Below are 20,082 nucleotides of genomic sequence, written 5' to 3' on the forward strand. Positions count from 1 at the left end.
TCCCTAATCTATGAGCATATCCTTTTATTTTATTCTTATTGTTAGTTTTTGTTCTTATTTGTTTTGATAGTGTTTCTTCTCTAAAAGTTAATATAAAGATTAGCATAGTATCTTTAACATGCTGTTGCAAAAAATGACTGATCGAGGAAAAATTGCTTTAAAAGTTAATGTAAGTTAGCTTATCTCTTAAGTACTTCTTTGATAATTAAATCTTCTTTTATGTTTTATACTAAATAAATAGAATTATAGTTAATGATTCAAATATCTCTCCTTATAGTTAATCCTGAAAGAAGTTGACTCACTACTGTATGTCGACACTGATATCCTTTTTTTACGGCCCGTTGATGACATTTGGTCTTTACTCAAGAAATTTAATTCCACACAAATTGCTGGAATGGCACCAGAACATGAAGAGCCTCGAATAGGATGGTATAATCGCTTTGCCAGACATCCATACTATGGAAAAACTGGAGTAAACTCTGGAGTTATGTTGATGAACATGACTAGAATAAGAAGGAAGTATTTCAAGGTAAGTCCCTGATAATAGGTAGTTGGTTATTTTCCCTCTGAAGTGTTTGGTTTCCGATTTAATTTTGCTTTGTTAAAAACTAGATCGAACTATTCAGAATATTTCTATTTATCTAAAGTATTTGAAGAAATGCTTGTTCTTAGTATTCTGTTTATTAGAGCATTGCTCAAACGAGATGGCATTACAATGAAGTGAACTAATGCACTGTAGCGAACATTACCTTCTTAGGTTGTTATTCCAGGCAGCAGCAGTCGTTCTGTAGTTGTGCAGCCGCAGCCGTAGAATACTTGAATTTAAAGTGTGAGACATCTTGGGGGAACACAGAGTTGCAGTTAAGAGCTTAAGACTCTGGTGCCTGCTGGCTTGGTTCAAATGCTAGAACCTTGGGTAAGTTTTGAACATCTATGGGGTTTAGTTTCTTCATCTGTGAAATGAGGATGGCAAGGTAACACAGTACCTATGTTATAGGCTTTTGTGAGGATGAAATTAGTTAGAACAGTGGCTAACTCATAGTAAGTGTACAGAGTATGCCACAAAGTAAGCACTTAAATGTCAGCTAAAAACAGTGACCTCTGTAACACCCATATAGACTTACTGTTTATCCCTTTACATCTAGTTAGGACAGAAATAAACATTAAGAGATATTAAGTCATATCTGATATGAGTATATATGTATGTTTTATACGTTTATTTGTCAGATCTTTTTCTTATGGCTTCTGGTGGAACAGAATTTACATCATTATTTAATACTCCTTTCTACGTGTCTGATTTAAACCTCCCTCTTATTTTGGGTATAGGCAGCAGTGATGCTTGTAGCCACCCTCCCGCCACATCTTGACATTTCAGTCTTAGCACAGACAGTTTATACCCATCATTCTGTAGATCTAGTACTAGTAAATCTAGGTGTTCGTGTTTTTTTTTTTAATAAATCTTTTCCATTTTCTGAACCTTTCTGAAATCTTGATTTCATTTTACCTTTGTCTCTTACAATTGAATGAACGAATGAGGCTGGTGTGACTGTGTTCTTACTTAAAAGTGAACATCTTTAAAAGGTTACCCAATTTGTTAATATATCTTGAGTTTTAAAATTTCACATACCATAAATTTTTCTAAATAAGATTTCAAACTATGAGTTTTCTTCCTTTTCTATGCATAGTAATATTATACCAGAAGATGGTGCTGTAAGATTATCTGCTAAGGAATAATGTGACTTCTCAGTAACCTTTCATTTGAAATTCACAGAATTATGAGAAACTTAGTGTTGCAAAGAACCTTAGAGATAATTTAGTGTAACACCATTATTCACTTTTTTAAAAATTTCAAAATACAGCTATATAGTTCAAATCTATGATTATTTTTTACTTATTTAAATGTCATTCTTAAATACTTTAACAGTTTCTCCCACTCCCCTTTTGTTTTTGTCTGTGGCATGTTCTAAACCAGCTGGAGATGTAGATATGGAAGTTGAAGTAATTGCTAAACTTTCAAACTTCAGCTTTCTTTTGTATATTAATGACTATTTAACGAAGAAAAATATAAGAGGCATTGTACATTAATTTATTAGGTACTGTTTGCTTCATACCTACTGTCTCTATGTTCCAAACAACCCTACTCTTGCTCAGTGAGAACAATACAAATTTGCTTTGTTTTCAAATATTATTACATTTATGGTTGCTGGATGCTTCTACAAAACTTACTGAGTTTTTAATTCCTTTTTTATAATCTTTCTTTGTTTTCTGGGTTGCTTTCCAGGCTATATCTGTAGCAAACATTACCTTGATTTTTCCTGGCACAGGTCTTAAACTTTAGAGCTCTGAATTATTTGTAATTTGTATGTGACAGGGTCTGGCGGACCCCATTGCACCAATAAAGAGGATTTACTGTTATATATATATATATAAATAAAAATAATACCTTATGAGAACAGAATATCAATGAACATCTTACCCAAAGGGATAGAACTTTTCAGAGATTAGTGGAGTAACTAATTTGGGGGAATTGATGAGTTTCAGTTTCTAGCATTGCTGGAATATAATATGAATAGCCACCTGTCAGTTTTATATTATAAGGTAGACTGATAATGGTAATGAGCCTATGAATTTTCAAAAGCATACATAATTCTAAAAGGGTAATTGATCTTAATATAATACATGTGTATTTTGGTAGTAGGTTTGCTAAATTTAGTAAATTAAAACTATGTATGAGGTTGGTAAAAGTAGGTCTATAGTTGTTCGTATGGAAAATACTACGATAATTGATAAATAATAATACAAGAATAAACTTGTTTTACATACAACTATAAACCTACTTTTGCCAACTACTGTTTTTTAAATTATAAAACTAAAATTTTTTAAAATATATCTTTTTATTGATTTTAAAGAGAGAGGGAGGAAGAGGGATAGAGATAGAAACATCAATGAGAGTGATCGGTTGGTTGCTTTCTGCACGCGCCCTACTGGGGATCAAGCCAGCAACCCAGGCATGTGCCCTGACCTGGGAATCCAACCGTGACCTCCTGGTTCATGGGTTGATGCTTGGCCACTGAGCCACGCCGGCTGGGCTCAGTCATGTTTATAAAAATTTAAACAATTCATTGTATGTAGAATCAAAAAACAAGTTCCCCCTTTGCACACCGCTTTCCCCAGTTTCATTTCTTTTTTTTTTAATTTTACTGATTTTTTATAGAGAGGAAGGGAGAGGGATAGAGAGTTCGAAACATCGATGAGAGAGAAACATCAGTCAGCTGCCTCCTGCACACCTCCTGCTGGGGATGTGCTCGCAACCAAGGTACATGCCCCTGGCCGGAATCGAACCTGGGACCTTTCAGTCTGCAGGCCGACGCTGTATCCACTGAGCCAAACTGTCCAGGGCCCCAATTTCATTTCTTTGCCAAAATGACAAACTTTGCAATGTACCATATTCTTCAGACTTTTTAAAAAACGGAATTTAAAACTGATACACATGTATATTAACACTATAAGTGTAGGGTCCTATTCTGTATCTTCACTTTTCTTTTTTTACTTAGTAAAGATATAATTGCTTTTTCTCAGTACATGCAGTCTGTCACATTTATTTTTAATGTGAGTGTGGTATTGTAGAGAATGGATGATAGGGTTTTATTGTTTGTATGTACTAGTATGAACTTGAAATTATATGGCTGAAAAATATCTCATATATTTTAATTTGTGTTTTTCTGACTCTGCTACCAGTGTGGATAAAAATCTGATTATAATTTTCAGTCATTTCTTTTTCTCCTTTGTAATGGCTGTCCATATCCTTAGGCCATTTTTCTAATTCTGTTGACTTGATTTCTCATTGTTTTTTCATTGGTTGTCTTGAATATTCTAGTTATGTCATCAGCAAATAATATTAGTGTTGTTTCTTGTCCAGTATTTTCCTAGGGGGATTTTTAAGCCATAAAGGTTTTTTTCCTCTTTGATCTTCACTCTCCCTTCCAAGACTACGCTGGGCCTTGTAGTATATCTTTCATTGATTTTTCTTTGAATAGGTGTGTGTGTGTGTGTGTGTGTGTGTGTTGTGTGTGTGTGTGTGTGTGTTTAAATCTATCTATCTGTCTATTTGAATAGATTGAACCCAGTGAAGAGTTGGACATGGCCTGGTACAATGGGCCCACCAGTCCCTGCCTATTGAAGGTGTTGCTGGTCTTTATCCTTGTGCAGTTTATATTTTCCTTTTCAGATCCTAAGAATATTTTGTTAACCTGCTCAGTGACTTATTTCACAGTAATTTTTTCAATAAAGTATTTTCTTAATTCCTTAAGTAAAATTAGTTTCAGTCATTTTCCAGATTATTTTGGGAGGGACTTTAGATTCCTTTATTACTGTGATTACTACGTTCTGACAAACTTCACACAAAGGTAAACAATTTGAGCAGATCATATTTAGTTTAAATGTTTTGGTTTTTTCCCCAGGAATTCTAGCTTTTCTTTCTCTTTCTTCAAGGATAGATTGTTTATACCTCCACTAAGTTTATGTATATCCTAGAATAGCTTACAACAATGTTTTTTTCAAACTTTGGAGAAGGATCAAAATTTTTTTTTAACTTGCAATCTGTCATGAGCCAATATTTTTCTAAAAATGATGTAAATAAGCCTGGCTGATGTTGCTCAGTGGTTGAGTGTTGACCCAAGAACCAGGAGGTCACAGTTCGATTCCCAGTCAGGTCACATGCCTGTGTTGCAGGCTCGATTCCCAGGAGGGGGCATGCAGGAGGCAGCTGATCAATGATTACCTCATCATTGATGTTTCTATCTCCTTCCTCCTCTTTCTGAAATCAATAAAAACATGTTTTAAAAAAATTATATAAATAAATTACTAAATTATAAGATTACATAGATATAATTCTGTTAAATTCTATAAAAGTTTCTAAACCTCACTTTTAATATTTGTACTTAGTATTATTGAGGTCATAAAAAATTCACTGATTGGCATGATGCAAACTGCACTTTGAGAAATACTGGGTTAAGTCTGGAGAGTTTAAGAGAGTCACAGAAGTATAAGAAGCTTACTATTCAACTCCATCCCTTCACATTCCAGATTCTGTGGTCCAGAGCCCTCTTTCAATTCTGTTGTTTCCTCAGGTATTTGACTTCATCCTATCTAATAAAAGAGTAATATGCAAATTGACCATCACTCCAACACACAAGATGGCCACCCCCATGTGGTCAAAGATGTCCACCCCCATGAGGACACAAGATGGCTGCCACAAGATGGCTGGCAGGGGAGGGCAGTTGTGGGCGATCAGTCCTGCAGGAGAGGGCAGTTGGGGGCGACCAGGCCTGCAAGGGAGGGCAGTTGCGGGGGGACCCAGGCCTGCAGGGGAGGGTAGTTGGGGGGGACCCAGGCCTGCAGGGGAGGGCAGTTGGGGGTGACCAGGCCTGCAGGGGAGGACAGTTGGGGGCGACCAGGCCTACAGGAGAGGACAGTTGGGGGCGACCAGGCCTGCAGGAGAGGACAGTTAGGGGCGACCAGGCTGGCAGAGGAGGACAGTTAGGGGTGACCAGGCCAGCAAGGGAGGGCAGTTAGGGGCGACCAGGCCTGCAGGGGAGGGCAGTTAGGGGTAATCGGGCCAGCAGGGGAGCAGTTAGGCGTCGATCAGGCTGGCAGGGGAGTGGTTAGGGGGTGATCAGGCTGGCAGGCAGAAGCGGTTAGAGGCAATCAGGCAGGCAGGCAGGCGAGCGGTTGGGAGCCAGCAGTCCTGGATTGTGAGAGGGATGTCCGACTGCCTAAACGGACAGTCGGAGATCCCTCAAGGGCTCCCAGATTGGAGAGGATGCAGGCTGGGCTGAGGGACACACACCTCCCCCTCCCCTCGTGCATGAATTTCGTGCACCGGGCCTCTAGTGTTTTAAAATAATGAGCTATGAGGCTGAAAGGCAACTGATGAAATTCAGTATCTATTTTTGATATCAATTTTGAATGATCTCTCTGAAATGCCAGTTACAAAAGATTAGCATCAGTCTAAGAATAATAGTGATCATGGCAACAATAGTAATAGCTAACTGCATGTGTACTGTGTGTCAGGTACTGTTCCAGGTACTTTTTAATTATATAGTAACAGGTTTAATCCTCAACCACTCTATGACATAGACATAGACAGAGGTACTTTGTCCAGACATATGGTACTAAAGTGGTCTGCATTTTCAGATGAGGTTACAGTCAGACCATTGCCTGCTTTCTCTTTCCATCTCCTTCCCAGCTTTATTAGTATTCTCAATTCTACATGCAGCTTCAGATAGCTTCTTTTGTTACCTTTCCCGCTCCAGCTGGGCAGCCTTACTCACATTAAGGTTTACATTGGCGTCACTGGGTTTTGTAACAAAAGAAGTTGCTATTTCTTCCTGATCTGTAATGATTGCTAAGGGAAGAATGGGGAACTGTCATCATGCCACCATTTTGAGCCTGGAAGCTTGAGGACCTTTTTACTGTGTTTACCAACAGAATGATATGACAACTGTACGGATGCGATGGGGAGACATACTTATGCCATTGCTCAAGAAATACAAACTGAATATCACGTGGGGTGATCAAGATCTGTTGAATATCATATTTTTTCATAACCCAGGTAATCATTTAATTTCTTTGATCCTTTGCATTTAAAAAAAAATTACAGGTATTATTTAGTCAAAATGAAATGCATTTATTTGATTTTGGCTTTATATTAATAGTAAGTACTATTTATGTTAAAGACAGAGTAAAACTTTTCTTGAATATTGATTTAGTAGGAGGAGATCTAAATGCCAAACGTATTTTTTACTATTTTAAATTTTACTCTGTAAGGACTAGTTTTAAACTAAAATTTTTGCAAAATGATAATTCTGTGGGATTAGGGCTATTTACTTAATTGTTTTGTCTTTCTTCATGTAGAAAGTCTTTTTATTTTTCCATGTCAATGGAATTATCGACCAGATCATTGTATATATGGAAGCAATTGCCAAGAAGCAGAGGAAGAAGGAATCTTCATTCTTCATGGGAACAGAGGTGTTTACCATGATGATAAGCAGCCAGCATTTAGAGCTATTTATGAAGCACTGAGAAATGTAAGCATTTTAAAATGTTTTTATGTGGAAATACTTGCAAGCTTATGGAGAACTTGCAAGAATAGTACAAAAAATTTCTATGTCCTTTACTGAAGGATATGGATATGCTGTTAATATTTTACCCCATTTGCTTTATCATTGGTTCTCTTTATACATACATTGTTTTTTTTCTGAATCATGTGCTTTTGTCCCTAAAAACTTATGTGTGTTTTTAGTTAGAACAAGGATATTTTCTTATTACCAACTGACAGGACAGATGTCAAACTCAGGAAATAAAATATTGATACAATACTTTAATCTACCATCCATGAGCTTTACTCTTCTTTGATCTAGAACAGGTTTTCAATCTTTTTTTGTCTATTATGGCATTGACATTTTGGGAGGAATAGAGCCCCTTAATTCCTGATATTATTAGAAAGTTCTTCATAATGGCTTGCCTGATGTTTCTTTATGATTAGGTTCAGGGTATGCCCTCCTGGTCAGAATACTATTTAAGTGGAGTTGTGTTCTTCTCAGGGTGTCACATTCAGTCACCTCTGTCTGCTGTCTGTCTGCCTCTTATTGGTGACATTGATTTTATTTTATTTTATTTTATTTATTTATTTATTTTTTTAATGAATCTTTATTGTTCAGATTACAATTGTTTCTCCTTTTTCCCCACATATCTCCCCACCACCCAGTTCCCACCCCCCCTCTTCTCTTACCTCCCCCCCCCGCTGTCCTTATCCATAGGTGTATGATTTTTGTCCAGTCTCTTCCCATACTCCCCACACAGACACCCCTTTCCCCCTGAGAATTATCAATCCACTCCCATTCTATGCCTGATTCTATTAAGTTCACCAGTTTATTCTGTTCCTCAGATTTTTAATTCACTTGACTTTTAGATTCACTTGTTGATAGATATGTATTTGTTGTTCATAATTTTTATCATTCTTCTTCTTTTTCCTCTTTTTAAAGAATACCTTTCAGCATTTCATATAATGCTGGTTTGGTGGTAATGAACTCCTTTAGCTTTTTCTTATCTGTGAAGCTCTTTATCTGCCCTTCAATTCTGAATGATAACTTTGCTGGGTAGAGTAGTCTTGGTTGTAGGTTCCTGCTATTCATCACTTTGAATATTTCTTGCCACTCCCGTCTGGCCTGCATGGTTTCTGTTGAGAAATTAGCTGATAATCGTATGGGAGATCCCTTGTAGGTAACTAACTGTTTTTCTCTTGCTGCTTGTAAGATTCTCTCTTTGTCTTTTGCTCTTGGCATTTTAATTATTATGTGTCTTGGTGTGGTCCTCTTTGGATTCCTTTTGTTTGGGGTTCTGTGCGCTTCCTGGACTTGTAAGTCTATTTCATCAGGTGGGGGAAGTTTTCGTTCATTATTTCTTCAAATAGGTTTTCAGTATCTTGCTCTCCCTCTTCTTCTGGTACCCCCATAATTCTGATGTTGGTTTGCTTGAAGTTGTCCCAGAGGCTTCTTACACTATCTTCAACTTTCTGAATTCTCTTCTCTTCATGCTTCTCTGGAGGAGTGTCCTTGACCTCTTTGTATTCCAAGTCTTTGAGTTGATTCTTGCAATCCTCTAGTCTGCTTTTGGGTCTCTGTATAATATTTTTTATCTCAGTCAGTGTATGTTTAATTTCTAGTTGGTCCTCATTGAATTTATCTGCCTTTTCCATGAAATTCTTGAAAAACCTTATAACCGTGGTTTTGAACTCTATGTCCAGTCGCTTGTTCTCCTCCATTTCTTTGGTTTGTGATCTGTTTCCTTGCCTTCTCATATTCTCTGCTTCCCTAAGTTGGTAAGGTAGTTTTGTGTACTAGGTGTCCTATTGGTTCAATGGGTCAGCCTCCCAGTTACTTGAGGTGGACACTCTTGGTGTACCCTTGTGTACTGTGTGTCCCCCAGCAGGAGCTACAGCAAGGGCTAGTTTTCTCCTCTTTGCTTGGGCGGTTTTGGAGCAGTCTGACTGGAGCTGCAGTTAATTTGGTTGAGCCGCCCCAGAACAGGCCATTTATATCCAAAAGCCCTGTGTTGAGCCTGGGCGGGTTTGTAGAATGTGCGGGGTGGGGCCTCAGGGCAGGGCGGGGTCTCAGGGAGTCACTAGGCTGGGGCGTGGCCAACGGCGATGGCTGCCGTCAGCCGTCTCTGCCTTTCCCGTTTCCAAGTCCCTGCGCCCCGTGCTCCAGCGCAGTAAACAATGATTGCTGGGCGCACCTCTGCAAAAAAGTCACTCTCACTTTCCGACCCGATGGCCGAGAGTCCAGCTTCTCCCCGTAGGTGCCTGGGTCCCCCAAGTGTCCCCAGAAACTGGATTTCAGAGTGATCGGGAGCTTGTCTCCCTGCGGGTTGAAGAAAAGCTGCGCACCCCGCCACCCGCCGCTGGCCCAATTCGCATGCCTCCGTACCTCAGCTTTTCAGCGATTGTGCTCCTTTCTCTTCTTAGTTGTAAATCTTCCACTCAGCCAGCTTTCCCGTGGTTCTGGGTGGTAGACGTTTTTGTCTTTTAGTTGTATTTTTGAAATTGTTGTGTGAGGCAGCAGATTAGTTGTTTAACTATGCCGCCATCTTGGTTCCTCCCCCAGTGACGTTGATTTTAACCACTCAGTCAAAATGTTGTTCAGTTTATGCACTGTATAGTTATTTTTCCTCTTGCAAGCAGTTTTTGGGGAGACTCTTTAAAATCATGTAAATACCCTGCTCATCAAAATGTCCATAGTAAATTTAGTGGCCATTGTTGGTTCTTGCTCAAACCAGTCTTTATTATGGTAGTTACAAATTGGTGATTGTCCAACTCTGGCACTCCTTCCACATACAGCTTTTTGCCTGTTTATTGCTCTTTACACACACTTAGTATGAAATTAGTGTGTATTTTTTCCAATGATTTATAATGCGGTTTTCCCTTTTATTTATGTTGTTCCAAATTTGACTCTTGGGAGTCCCTTTTGGCTACCTCCTGTGCCCTTCTGACATATTCCCATCATTGTTTTTAGTACCTCATTGTTTGTCCCAACAAGTTATTCCAGGCTCATCTTGATGCACCTTCCCTGCTGTAGCCCTGAAATTCACTATCTGACAAAGGTGCTCTGCTCCTTCTGGTGGGCTCTGGGTGCTAGGTATCCTTATTGCTTCAAGGGTGTCTTCTTAGCCCTTTCAGTAACAGAGCTAGAAAATGTAAACCCACACACACTCACTTATAATCCTGCGCCCACACCAGTGCCTCCAGTTCCATCCCCCCAAGGCCCTTCCTTGCTTTTTCCTACTCTATGTTTCTGTGTTTTATCTTTTTCTACAGATAGAATCCTGACTCCTAACATAAAACATTTGTTCATTTAACTTAATCCTACAATACATCTAAAATAATTTGAAAAATGCTGTGTCTCTGCTTCTCTCTTCACACAAAAAACAGCCTGTTCAGGATTGTTTCCAGTCCTTTTTCTTCCCCGCCCCTGCCCTGGACGAGGGTGTGTGCTCAATTACTGTGTTCAGAAGTTACTTGGATTAGTTCTTTTATCCTCTCTTTCAGTGAGTTAATTTTACTCATTTCAAATACAATTGGGTTCATTGTTCAGTATGCTTTTAGTGTTACGTTTTCCTCCTCATCCTTGTTAATTTAACTTTAATCGGATGTGTGGAATATTAACCCTTTGCACTCGCTTGCTTTTTTCTCGATTCCTTTATTTTACTCGGGATTTAATTTTTTAAATACCCCAGATTTTACAAAGCGAGGCAGTAGAATAAAAAACTGGAGTTTCTTTTCATACGAACTTATTTATTTGGATTTTTTTATATTTCAAATTATTGATACATTCAAAGAGTATAAAAAGAGCTGCTACCGATGCTAACCGTGTCGAGTCACACTTGACATCCGAGTGCAAAAGGTTAATATACTTCAAAAAGTATATTCCCCATCTCTTTCCCCCACTCCATCGGTTGCCAGTTCCATTATCTTCTGGTTTGTCCTTCTTGTACACATGAGCAGATGTGTGTATGTGTTATAATTCCCTTTACTAAACAAAAGGTAGCACACCTTTTTTTGTTTATATATTTTTTGCTCTTTGCTTTTTTTATTAAAATATTCTGGAAATACATGTATTTATATATATCTTTCTCTTTCTTTTTTATAGCTGTATAATATTCCATTTTGTATATGTACTAGCGTTTATTCAACTCACCTCTTGTGTTTGAATGTTTTGTTTTCCAACATTTTGAATTATAAATAATGCAGCAATGCATAACCGTGCCATATGTATGTTTGTGTTGTCGGGAGATGTACCTTCAGGGTACATTCCTGGAAGTGGGGTTATTGGATTGAAGATACTGCTTATTTCCCCTGCATGGGGATTGCCTTACAATTTATAGGAGGCCTGTTCCCCACATCCTCCTCAGTGGAGTGTGTTATCAAACTTTTAAAATTTTGCCTTTCAGCCCTAGCCAGTTTGGCTCAGTGGAGAGTGTCGGCTTGTGGACCAAAGGGTCCTGGGTTTGATTCCAGTCAAGGGCACATACCTTAGTTGAAGGTTCCTCCCCAGCCCTTGCAGGAGGCAACCAATCAATATGTTTCTCTCACATTGATGTTCCTCTCCTTCCCTCTCTCTTCCACTCTCTCTAAAATCAGTGGGAAAATGTCCTCGGGTGAGAATTAACTAGAAAAACTAAAATAAAATTTTGCCTTTCGTGTGAGTGAGAAATGGAGTCTTAGTTTAGTTTTAATTTGTATTTCTCTTATGAGTAAGGTGAACATCTTTTTATATATTAAAGAGCCATTTTATCTTTTTTGGTGAATTTTCTTTCAGATAGTTTACCTATTTATAGTGTTTTTAAAGTAACTATTTTTTAAAAATATATTTTATTGATTTTTTACAGAGAGGAAGGGAGAGGGATAGAGAGTTAGAAACATCAGTGAGAGAGAAACATCAATCAGCTGCCTCCTGCACACCCCCTATTGGGGATGTGCCCGCAACCAAGGTACATGCCCTTGACCGGAATCGAACCTGGGACCCTTCAGTCTGCAGACAGACGCTCTATCCACTGAGCCAAACCTGTTAGGGCTAAAGTAACTTTATTGATACACATTTTATATACCACAAAGTTCACCCATTTAAAGTATATAATTAATTCAATCATTTTTGCATATTTGCAGAGTCTTTATTTACCATCTCCCTGACAATAGTAAGTTCTTTGTATATTAGGGATGTTAGTACTTAATCTGTGATTTCTGTTGTAAATATTTTCTCCCAATTTACTTCATTTGTGGCATTTTTTGCTATTCAGTCTGTTTTTAATTTTGTTTAATCATGTTTATCAACCTTTTTGTAAAAAGTCAAAATTAGAAAGCCTTTTCCTAACTACACTTAGGTTATAGAAATATTCACCTATGTATTGTTTTATTTATTAAATTTAGTCCTTTGCTTAGTTTGGAATTTAGTCTTTTGTATTAGGTGAGGAATGGATTGCATTTGATCTTTTTCCAAATGGCAGTCTTGTTGTCCAAACACCATTTATTTAAAAGTCTATCTTTTTTGTTTGTTTGTCAGTCTTCACTGAAGGATATTTTTTCCATTGATTTTAAAGAGAGTGGAAGGAGGGGGAGGGGTAGAGAGGAGAGAGAGAAACATCAGTGTGAGAGAGCCACATCAATTGGTTGCCCCCCACATGTGCCCCAACCATGGTGGGGAACCTGCAACCCAGGTACATGCCCTTGACCAGGAATTGAGCCAGAGGTCCTTCAGCGAGAGCCAACTGTCTAACCACTGAGTCACACTGACCAGGGCTAAAAGTCTATCTTTAACGCAAAGATTTGAGATACTGATTTTATCATATACTAAAGTTGCATTTTCATTTCTGTTTTGTTCCATTGATCTGTTCATTTGTGCACCAATGCCACACTATTTTACTTAAAAGACTGTGTGCTGTGTTTTATTATCTGGTCGGGTCACTTCTTCTTCATAGCCTGTCCTCAGTGTGTTCCTAGATTTTGTATATTTATTTTCCCACAGATACCAACACTTTTAACTACATAAAAATCTTGTCATTTTTATTGGGAGTGTATCAGCTTCATATATTAGGGGCTGCTGAGATTTTGATTGTGTTGATACATCTTAAGAATGTCTTTCTATTTGTGTCTCAGGATTGTTTAGTAGTTTTCTGCATACAGATTTTAAACATATCTTGAGTTTATGCTTAAGTATTTTATCTTTGTTGCCTTTGTAAATGGGGTTTTCTTGTTTAAGCATTTGTTTTTATTGAGTTTTGGGTGGAAATTATACGCTCCCTCTCCTATCCCTGCCCCAGATAATCTTTTCTCCCTCTTTTTTCTTGTTCTTATAGTCCCCTTTTGTGTAATTAAGGTGGTTTTACAAGGGAAGGTGATTATACCTCACATATCTCTAGGGTGATGCATGGAACCAGGTCTGAATATGTTGGGGACCAAGTCTTGGGGCAAATCCAAATGAAGGTTGAATTTATGGTTTTGTTTATTGAGTTGTATCACTCACTATGCATGCAGCTAATTCACTGATACTTAGGGAGAAGTATATGTGACCACTCATCTCATGTAGTTCTGCTGTCAGGCTAGACTGTGCCTAATCTTTTATGGATATGAAGACAAGACATAAATGAATCATGGGAGTACTAGTTTGGCTTAGGTGTGGGCGCTGGATTCTAATTCTTATTAATTGTTGGTGACTGAAAACCTCTGGTCTAGTACAGCCTCATCAGTAGGAATTAGAAAAAAAGTACTTAACTGTAATCCACTGAGCTACACTCTTTGGAGAATTATAAAATTTAGTGTTGATGTTCATTTAATGCAGTATTTAGAAATCAATATCGTATTTTAATCATGTTTTTCATGGATTGTCGAAAGGTGATAAAAATGAACAAAAGGACTTTTGGAGGATCTGAGACTTTGCAGGATAGAAAAGAAATGCATACTTATAAAAATGTGATTTCTTTGTTTCCTTTGAGCATTAAAAATGCATTATTAAAGAATTAAATCTTTCTAATTTATTTGATCTTTTATCTTTTATAAATACATACCTTTAAAATGTTGAGTTGGTTTTTAAGCTGATTAACTACACTTGATTTTTAAAAAATAAATCTTTTAAGATTATTTCAAATACTGAATTAATGATTTTATGTTTTTCAACTTAATGAAGTTAATCAACCCTTTATGGTGCTTTTGGTTAGTGTTTTTATCTTCCCTTATCTATAATTCAGTGAGAAGTGTAATTTTTAAAAGAATTGCATTCAGACAAAGGTATTTATGCAAGTTTTAGACAGACACTTAGTCATAGCCATCGAATACAGTGAACAATATGAATTATAAAGAATGTGTATCATTTTTAAATTGTAAATGCATGGCTATATCTGCCAGCAAATCAATTTTTACAGTCCACATATATTTCTTAAATATTAGTTGTTGAGTGAATAAAAATATTAAGATTAAAAATTGCAAATTCAAAATGGGAACAAAGTATTTTATTGCTCTATAAGGTATTTTCTGCTTAATGTATATCATCCTGAATTATTATATTTCTTGGTATTTCTGTGTTAAGTTTGATTTACTTCACACACCCTGCTTATATTTGCATAACTATCTCAGCAAGAGAGTTGAGTGCTTATTCCTACCCTACCTTCTTAGTCAGAGCCATGGTTGTACCCAGCATTTGCTGGATTGAACTGCCATTCTGCCATATTTTAAAAACATGTCTTGTTCTTTGAAAATGCCTTGAATTATTTACTTGTGGTCATCATAGTCTCGCTATTTGCTGCCTTCCAGTCTGCAGTCTTATATACAGAGCACGACCTTCCTGAAAGTCTGTGTACTGAGTGGTGTGCCAGTGACGAGGGAGGGAGTGATTAACTGTCAGGAGAGGTTTCTCAGAGGAGCTGACACTTGAACTGAGCTGTGAGGATGAGGACCAGGCAGAAAAGGGAAGGTGAAGGTGAGCCAGGCACAGCCTGCGGTGTGGGAAGAGGCCTGCAGTCAGGTTAGGCACACGTGGGAACACCTAGATGCCAGTTGTGTACTGCACAACTCTACGGGCACTGCGCATTACGTGAATGGAAGAATGCAGTGACTTCAGGCTGTGTTTGCATCGGAGGGATTTGGGGCTTTTGTTCGTTTCTCTCTGAGCTTGTGGATGTCATCTCACAGTAGTTAGAATCCCTGGGTGGTCTCTGTCCCTGAACATGTGAGAACTCCTGCCTTGGCTTGCCCTGCCTCCATTGTCCTGTGGAAAGCTCTCCCTGATGCCCCAGTGATTACCATTACTTTCTCCTCCTCCAGAATGTGAGACCATAGTTCTGTTTATTTCACTGAAAATATTTGTTGAGAAAATGCTTTTGTGAGACTTTATTTTAAAATAAGTTTTTATTGAATTTAGAGAGTGAGGGAAGAGCGGGGGAGAGAGAAGCATTTATGTGAGAGAGAAACATTGATGGCTGTCTCCCGTACACACCCCGACCGCAGACTGAGCTGGCAACCTGGGCATGTGCCCCGATCAGGAATGGAACCGGCAACCTTTCAGTGCATGGGACAGTGCTCGACCAACTGAGCCACACTGGCCAGGGTTTCTTTTTTATGAGATTTTAAATGGAGCTTGTCAATATTAAATTGATTGAAGAAGTTATTTAGAATTAATTACATATTTATATTTGTCTTTTTATTTTCTTCCTCTAGTGTTCTTTTGAAGATGACCACATCCATTCCTTATTAAAACCTTTAGAACTGGAATTGCAAAAGACAGTGCATACATACTGTGGGAAAATTTACAAAATATTTATCAAACGGCTAACCAAAAGCATCCAAGACCGCTATGATAGACCACCCAAGGAAAGGTGATGTGATTCTTGGAGACTACTAAGTCAAATGAATTAAACCAACAAAATATTAGAGGAAACGTGAAGGAATAGTCTTGGATGAAGTGTTCAGGAAAGAATTATTCATTTTCAGAATAATTTCTTTTTCCTGAGGAAGTTAAATGAGCAATATATTCATTTAATGAAGAATAAATTGAAGTCTTGGACTCCAATAAGAAGACATTTTTCATCTCTGACGTTTTGTAATGTTGTTTGCTGTCATTCCAGTATTGATGAAAATACTAAATTGTTTGTAGCCTCTAGACTTTGGTTGACTCTTAAACTCAAGTGAGTAAGAATAGTAGAAGGGACGGGGTGTATGAATGGAGAAGATGTACCTCATACACAGTGGGTTGCAAACTGTGAGTATAGCAATAATTTTGTCAGCACTAACCTCACTTTAAATGTGTGAGAAAAACGTTTACAGGAGCAGAAAAGATTCTGTTTCTAAAGAAATGTGATGTAACCATTGACAATCCATGTGTGCCTTCATAGATTTCATCTCTGTTTTAAAATCTTTTTTTTGACAATCACGTTTAAAATTATTTTTAGATTACAAGTAAACTGCACGTTTAAAATGGCGCTGTATAAGAAAGAGGGAAAACAGTGAAAATTGGGTTTTAGTCTGTGTGTTTGCTTGTGAAATATAGTATTTTCATGTGTTTATTTTTAACCTGTCTTGCCAAACTCAGATCTAAGATCGTTAAATATTTTGGAAAAAAAATTTTTTTTTATCATTTTAAATGAAGAATTTCAGCTTTACTGGGCATTCTGGAAGCAGAAAAAGATATGATAATAAAATGAAAACCTAAATAGTAAACTATGTGATGGACCAAAATGCATAAGCTCTGTACTTCTGTGAACAGTAATTTTAGTTACAACAGAGCAGGAGAAAGTGGTCATTTAACTTTTTTTCTTCTACCTCAAAATAGTTTTGCAAGATATTTTTGAAGAAGCAAATATATAGAGCCTTAATTTAAACAACTATCATGGATGATTGGGATTAAGAAAACCGTTACCTCTGACTACAGGAAAGTAGTTTGGGTCAATGTGAATAGCTTCCCTTTTTGAACATCACTTAAGACAGTTATTTTTTTTTAATGTTGAAAATACAAAAAATATTATTTCTCAGTGTTCTTGACCTCTATCTAAGTTTGGAGGGTATATAGAAGGTTGTTGTTAATGGTCCCCAAATAAGACAATTGCCTGCCTGGCAGCATTAGACTCTTGGGGAGAGCTTGTTGAGAATGGATTCTGAGGTTTCCCCTTTCTGGCCCACTGTGTCTAGGATTGGGGTCTGCAAACTTTTTTTTTTTTTTTTTTTTTTTTTATGAAGGGATTTAAAAATTACACAGAAGTAGAGGGAAGAATACAATGGTGCTGTTTGTCTGGATCAAGCACTTCTCAATATCTTGCCATATTTGCATCATCTGTCCTTTTTCTTTTTTTCTAAAGTATCTTAAAGAAAATCCCAGACAGCATGTGATTACACCACTGTGAACAGTTCAGTAACTACAGTGACATTATACTTCCTCCATATTAAATGCATCTCCAGTCCTTAAGCAGATTCCCCTGCTTGTCTCCAATGTTAGAATCAGGGTGCAAAAATAAGTCACATTATGATTCTATTTTTATTTTATTTTTATTTTTTTAAATTTCTTTATTGATTAAGGTATCACATATTTGTCCTCATGCCCCCATTCCCATCCCACACCCCTCCACACACATGCCCCCACCCCCCTGTTGTCCCCAACCGCTGGTTAGGCGCATATGCTTGCACCCAAGTCCTTTGGTTGATCTCTCCCCTTTACCCCCACCCTCCCCTATATGATTCTATTTTTAATAAACACGTCAGGTGATTTTGATGTCAGCTAGTTTGGGAACCACTGGAAATCATTTTGCCAACTTGAAGGTTGAAATTAGGATATCATAATTCTTAGCACAGTTGGTGGATTATAATTGTGATTCTGAAATATTAGACGAAGTACTTGGGGTTATTGACAGCATATGAATTTATATTCCAAGCAAGTTCCTTAGGTTTAATTTCCTCAGTGAACAGAGAACCTCAGCCCCATGGGCTCTGATATGATTGGGACCATGTAGAGTGTGGTCATAGTTTAATCCAGCTGGGCTGTATACTCTGGTCTCACACATGTGGCTTATTTACACTGTCAAACATTCTACATTGTCCATCAGTTGGAAGATTCTTCATCTGGTTTATCCAGATCTGGCCTAATTGGGCATTTTACCATAAATTGGTTTATAGTGAAAACTTTCCACTTATGGACTATTGTACCTAAAACTTAGAATATCACAGAAAGTCCATAAAAATATTAAAATGAGTTTTCTGAGTTTATCTTTAGATAAGGTAACTTTTTCCTTGAGGATTCTCAAGAAATGCAGCTCTAAGCATTAATGAGGTTAAATTATAGAACCACTTATAGAGAATATTACATTTCTTTTTATAAAATAGTATACCTATGCAGTTTATATAAATTACATTGTATATTTTTTGAGTCTATATATTAGAACAATTCTGACCTCAGAACTATCTCTGGGCTACAGTATTACCAAAGTGGATTGACTAAAATATAGTCACACTTCATGTATATGAAGAAGTTATCTTAAAAGAATATGGAAAACTTTTAGAAATATATATTGTGATTTACATTTTAAGAAAATACAGTCCTGGCTGGTTTGGCTCAGTGGATAGAGCGTCGGCCTGCAGACTGAAGGGTCCCAGGTTCGATTCCAGTCAAGGGCACATGCCCGGTTTGTGGGCTCGATCCCCAGTAGGGGGCGTGTGGGAGGCAGCTGATCAGTGATTCTCTCTCATTGATGTTTCTATCTCTCTCTCTCCCTTCCTATCTGAAATCAATAAAAATATTTTTTAAAAAATACATCTGTCCCACATGAAGAATAGTTGAGAATGTATTAGGTAACCCAGTTACCTTGGATGCTTTAGAGCCTGAAGTAATATTACTGCTTTCTGTTGCTCTCGCATCTTGCCTCCAGTCAGATGTTAGTGGTGTAATGGGAAGAAAATCAGACTGTGAACTAGGGCTGTGTTCTCTTCCTGGTTAAGGGATTCCAGGTTTATTGTTTAACCTTCTCTGTGCCTTGGGTTTGCAAGTAATCAATATGCCCTTCCAAACTCATGAGACCCAGCAGTCATGAGTTAGGAAGTTTTGAGACTCGAGATAATGGATTTGAAAACGTTCTGCATGGCGTCTGTCATGTACATCCATCAGCGTTACTGTGGGAGTTCTGCTTTGCCCAGTCGTCCCCTTCAGCTGAATGGTTTCTGACATCATTGTATCTCCAGTATTAATTTGCTTATATTAGGTAAGAAAGAGTTTTTAGGGAAGAGAAAGCAGAGATAAGAATGATATAAGTGAATGATCAAAAAAAGAAGGAAAAGAGAGGAAGTGAGAAAAGGGAGGAAAGATGGGAATGAGAGTGAGAATGGCAAAAGGCAGAGTAAGATGGAACGAGTATCGAGATGGAGCGATGGAGAATCGAGATGGAGCGATGGAGAATCGAGATGGAGCGATGGAGAATCGAGATGGAGCGATGGAGAATCGAGATGGAGCGATGGAGAGAAGTGGTGTGGAAACAGTCACTGGCGGAGTTGTCGCCCCCACCCTGTGCCGCTGCCCGCTCGCCTTCCTCCAGTGCAGTGCTGGGCCCTCAGGGTCAGGAGGCAGCACGGCTCCCTTGTTAGATTTGTTGATGCTGGAGTTGTTTCCCAGTCACTCTACTCACTCTTTTAGAGCTAATGATTGAACATTATTTTCATTATTATTATTATTATTTTCTGGATCCCAGTTTATGAGGTAGGGCCTGTGGAAACACAATGACAAGCATCTTCCCTTAACATTGTCCTTTTAGTCATCCTGAATGTTGGATTATGCAAGACCACAGCACAGAGTCACCGGAGAGGCTAGGGTGGAGGGATGGTTTCATTAGGTGTGAAGGGGCCCAGGAACTTACTGCATCATTTTCCCAAGATGATGCTGATAGGAAGCCAGGTTTGGGAATCACTGCCCTCCCTTGAGTGGCAGCTTAAACAGTCACATCTATTGATTCCTCAATAGGCATATTTTCAGTTGAACCGGTATGAATGGATTCAAGAGAACA

General features: G+C 38.0%; 1 protein-coding gene across 4 annotated transcripts in view; it reads left to right on the top strand.

Moving 5' to 3' along the window:
- Nucleotides 1-20,082, top strand: part of GXYLT1 (glucoside xylosyltransferase 1) — a 60,694-nt gene that overhangs the window by 24,576 nt on the left and 16,036 nt on the right. For 3 of the 4 annotated variants that reach the window (XM_054719155.1, XM_054719152.1, XM_054719154.1), the window contains 4 exons: nt 278-529; nt 6,490-6,613; nt 6,916-7,088; nt 15,764-16,472. In XM_054719155.1, coding sequence (XP_054575130.1) covers nt 278-529; nt 6,490-6,613; nt 6,916-7,088; nt 15,764-15,925 — 711 coding nt within the window. In that variant the 3' untranslated portion in view covers nt 15,926-16,472. Of the gene's footprint in view, nt 1-277; nt 530-6,489; nt 6,614-6,915; nt 7,089-15,763; nt 16,473-20,082 lie in introns of those variants that run through there. The other variant, XM_054719153.1, reaches the window with a different exon arrangement.

The sequence above is a fragment of the Eptesicus fuscus genome, chromosome 7 (genome assembly GCF_027574615.1).
Source record: "Eptesicus fuscus isolate TK198812 chromosome 7, DD_ASM_mEF_20220401, whole genome shotgun sequence".
In the NCBI taxonomy this organism is placed as follows: Eukaryota; Metazoa; Chordata; class Mammalia; order Chiroptera; family Vespertilionidae; genus Eptesicus; species Eptesicus fuscus.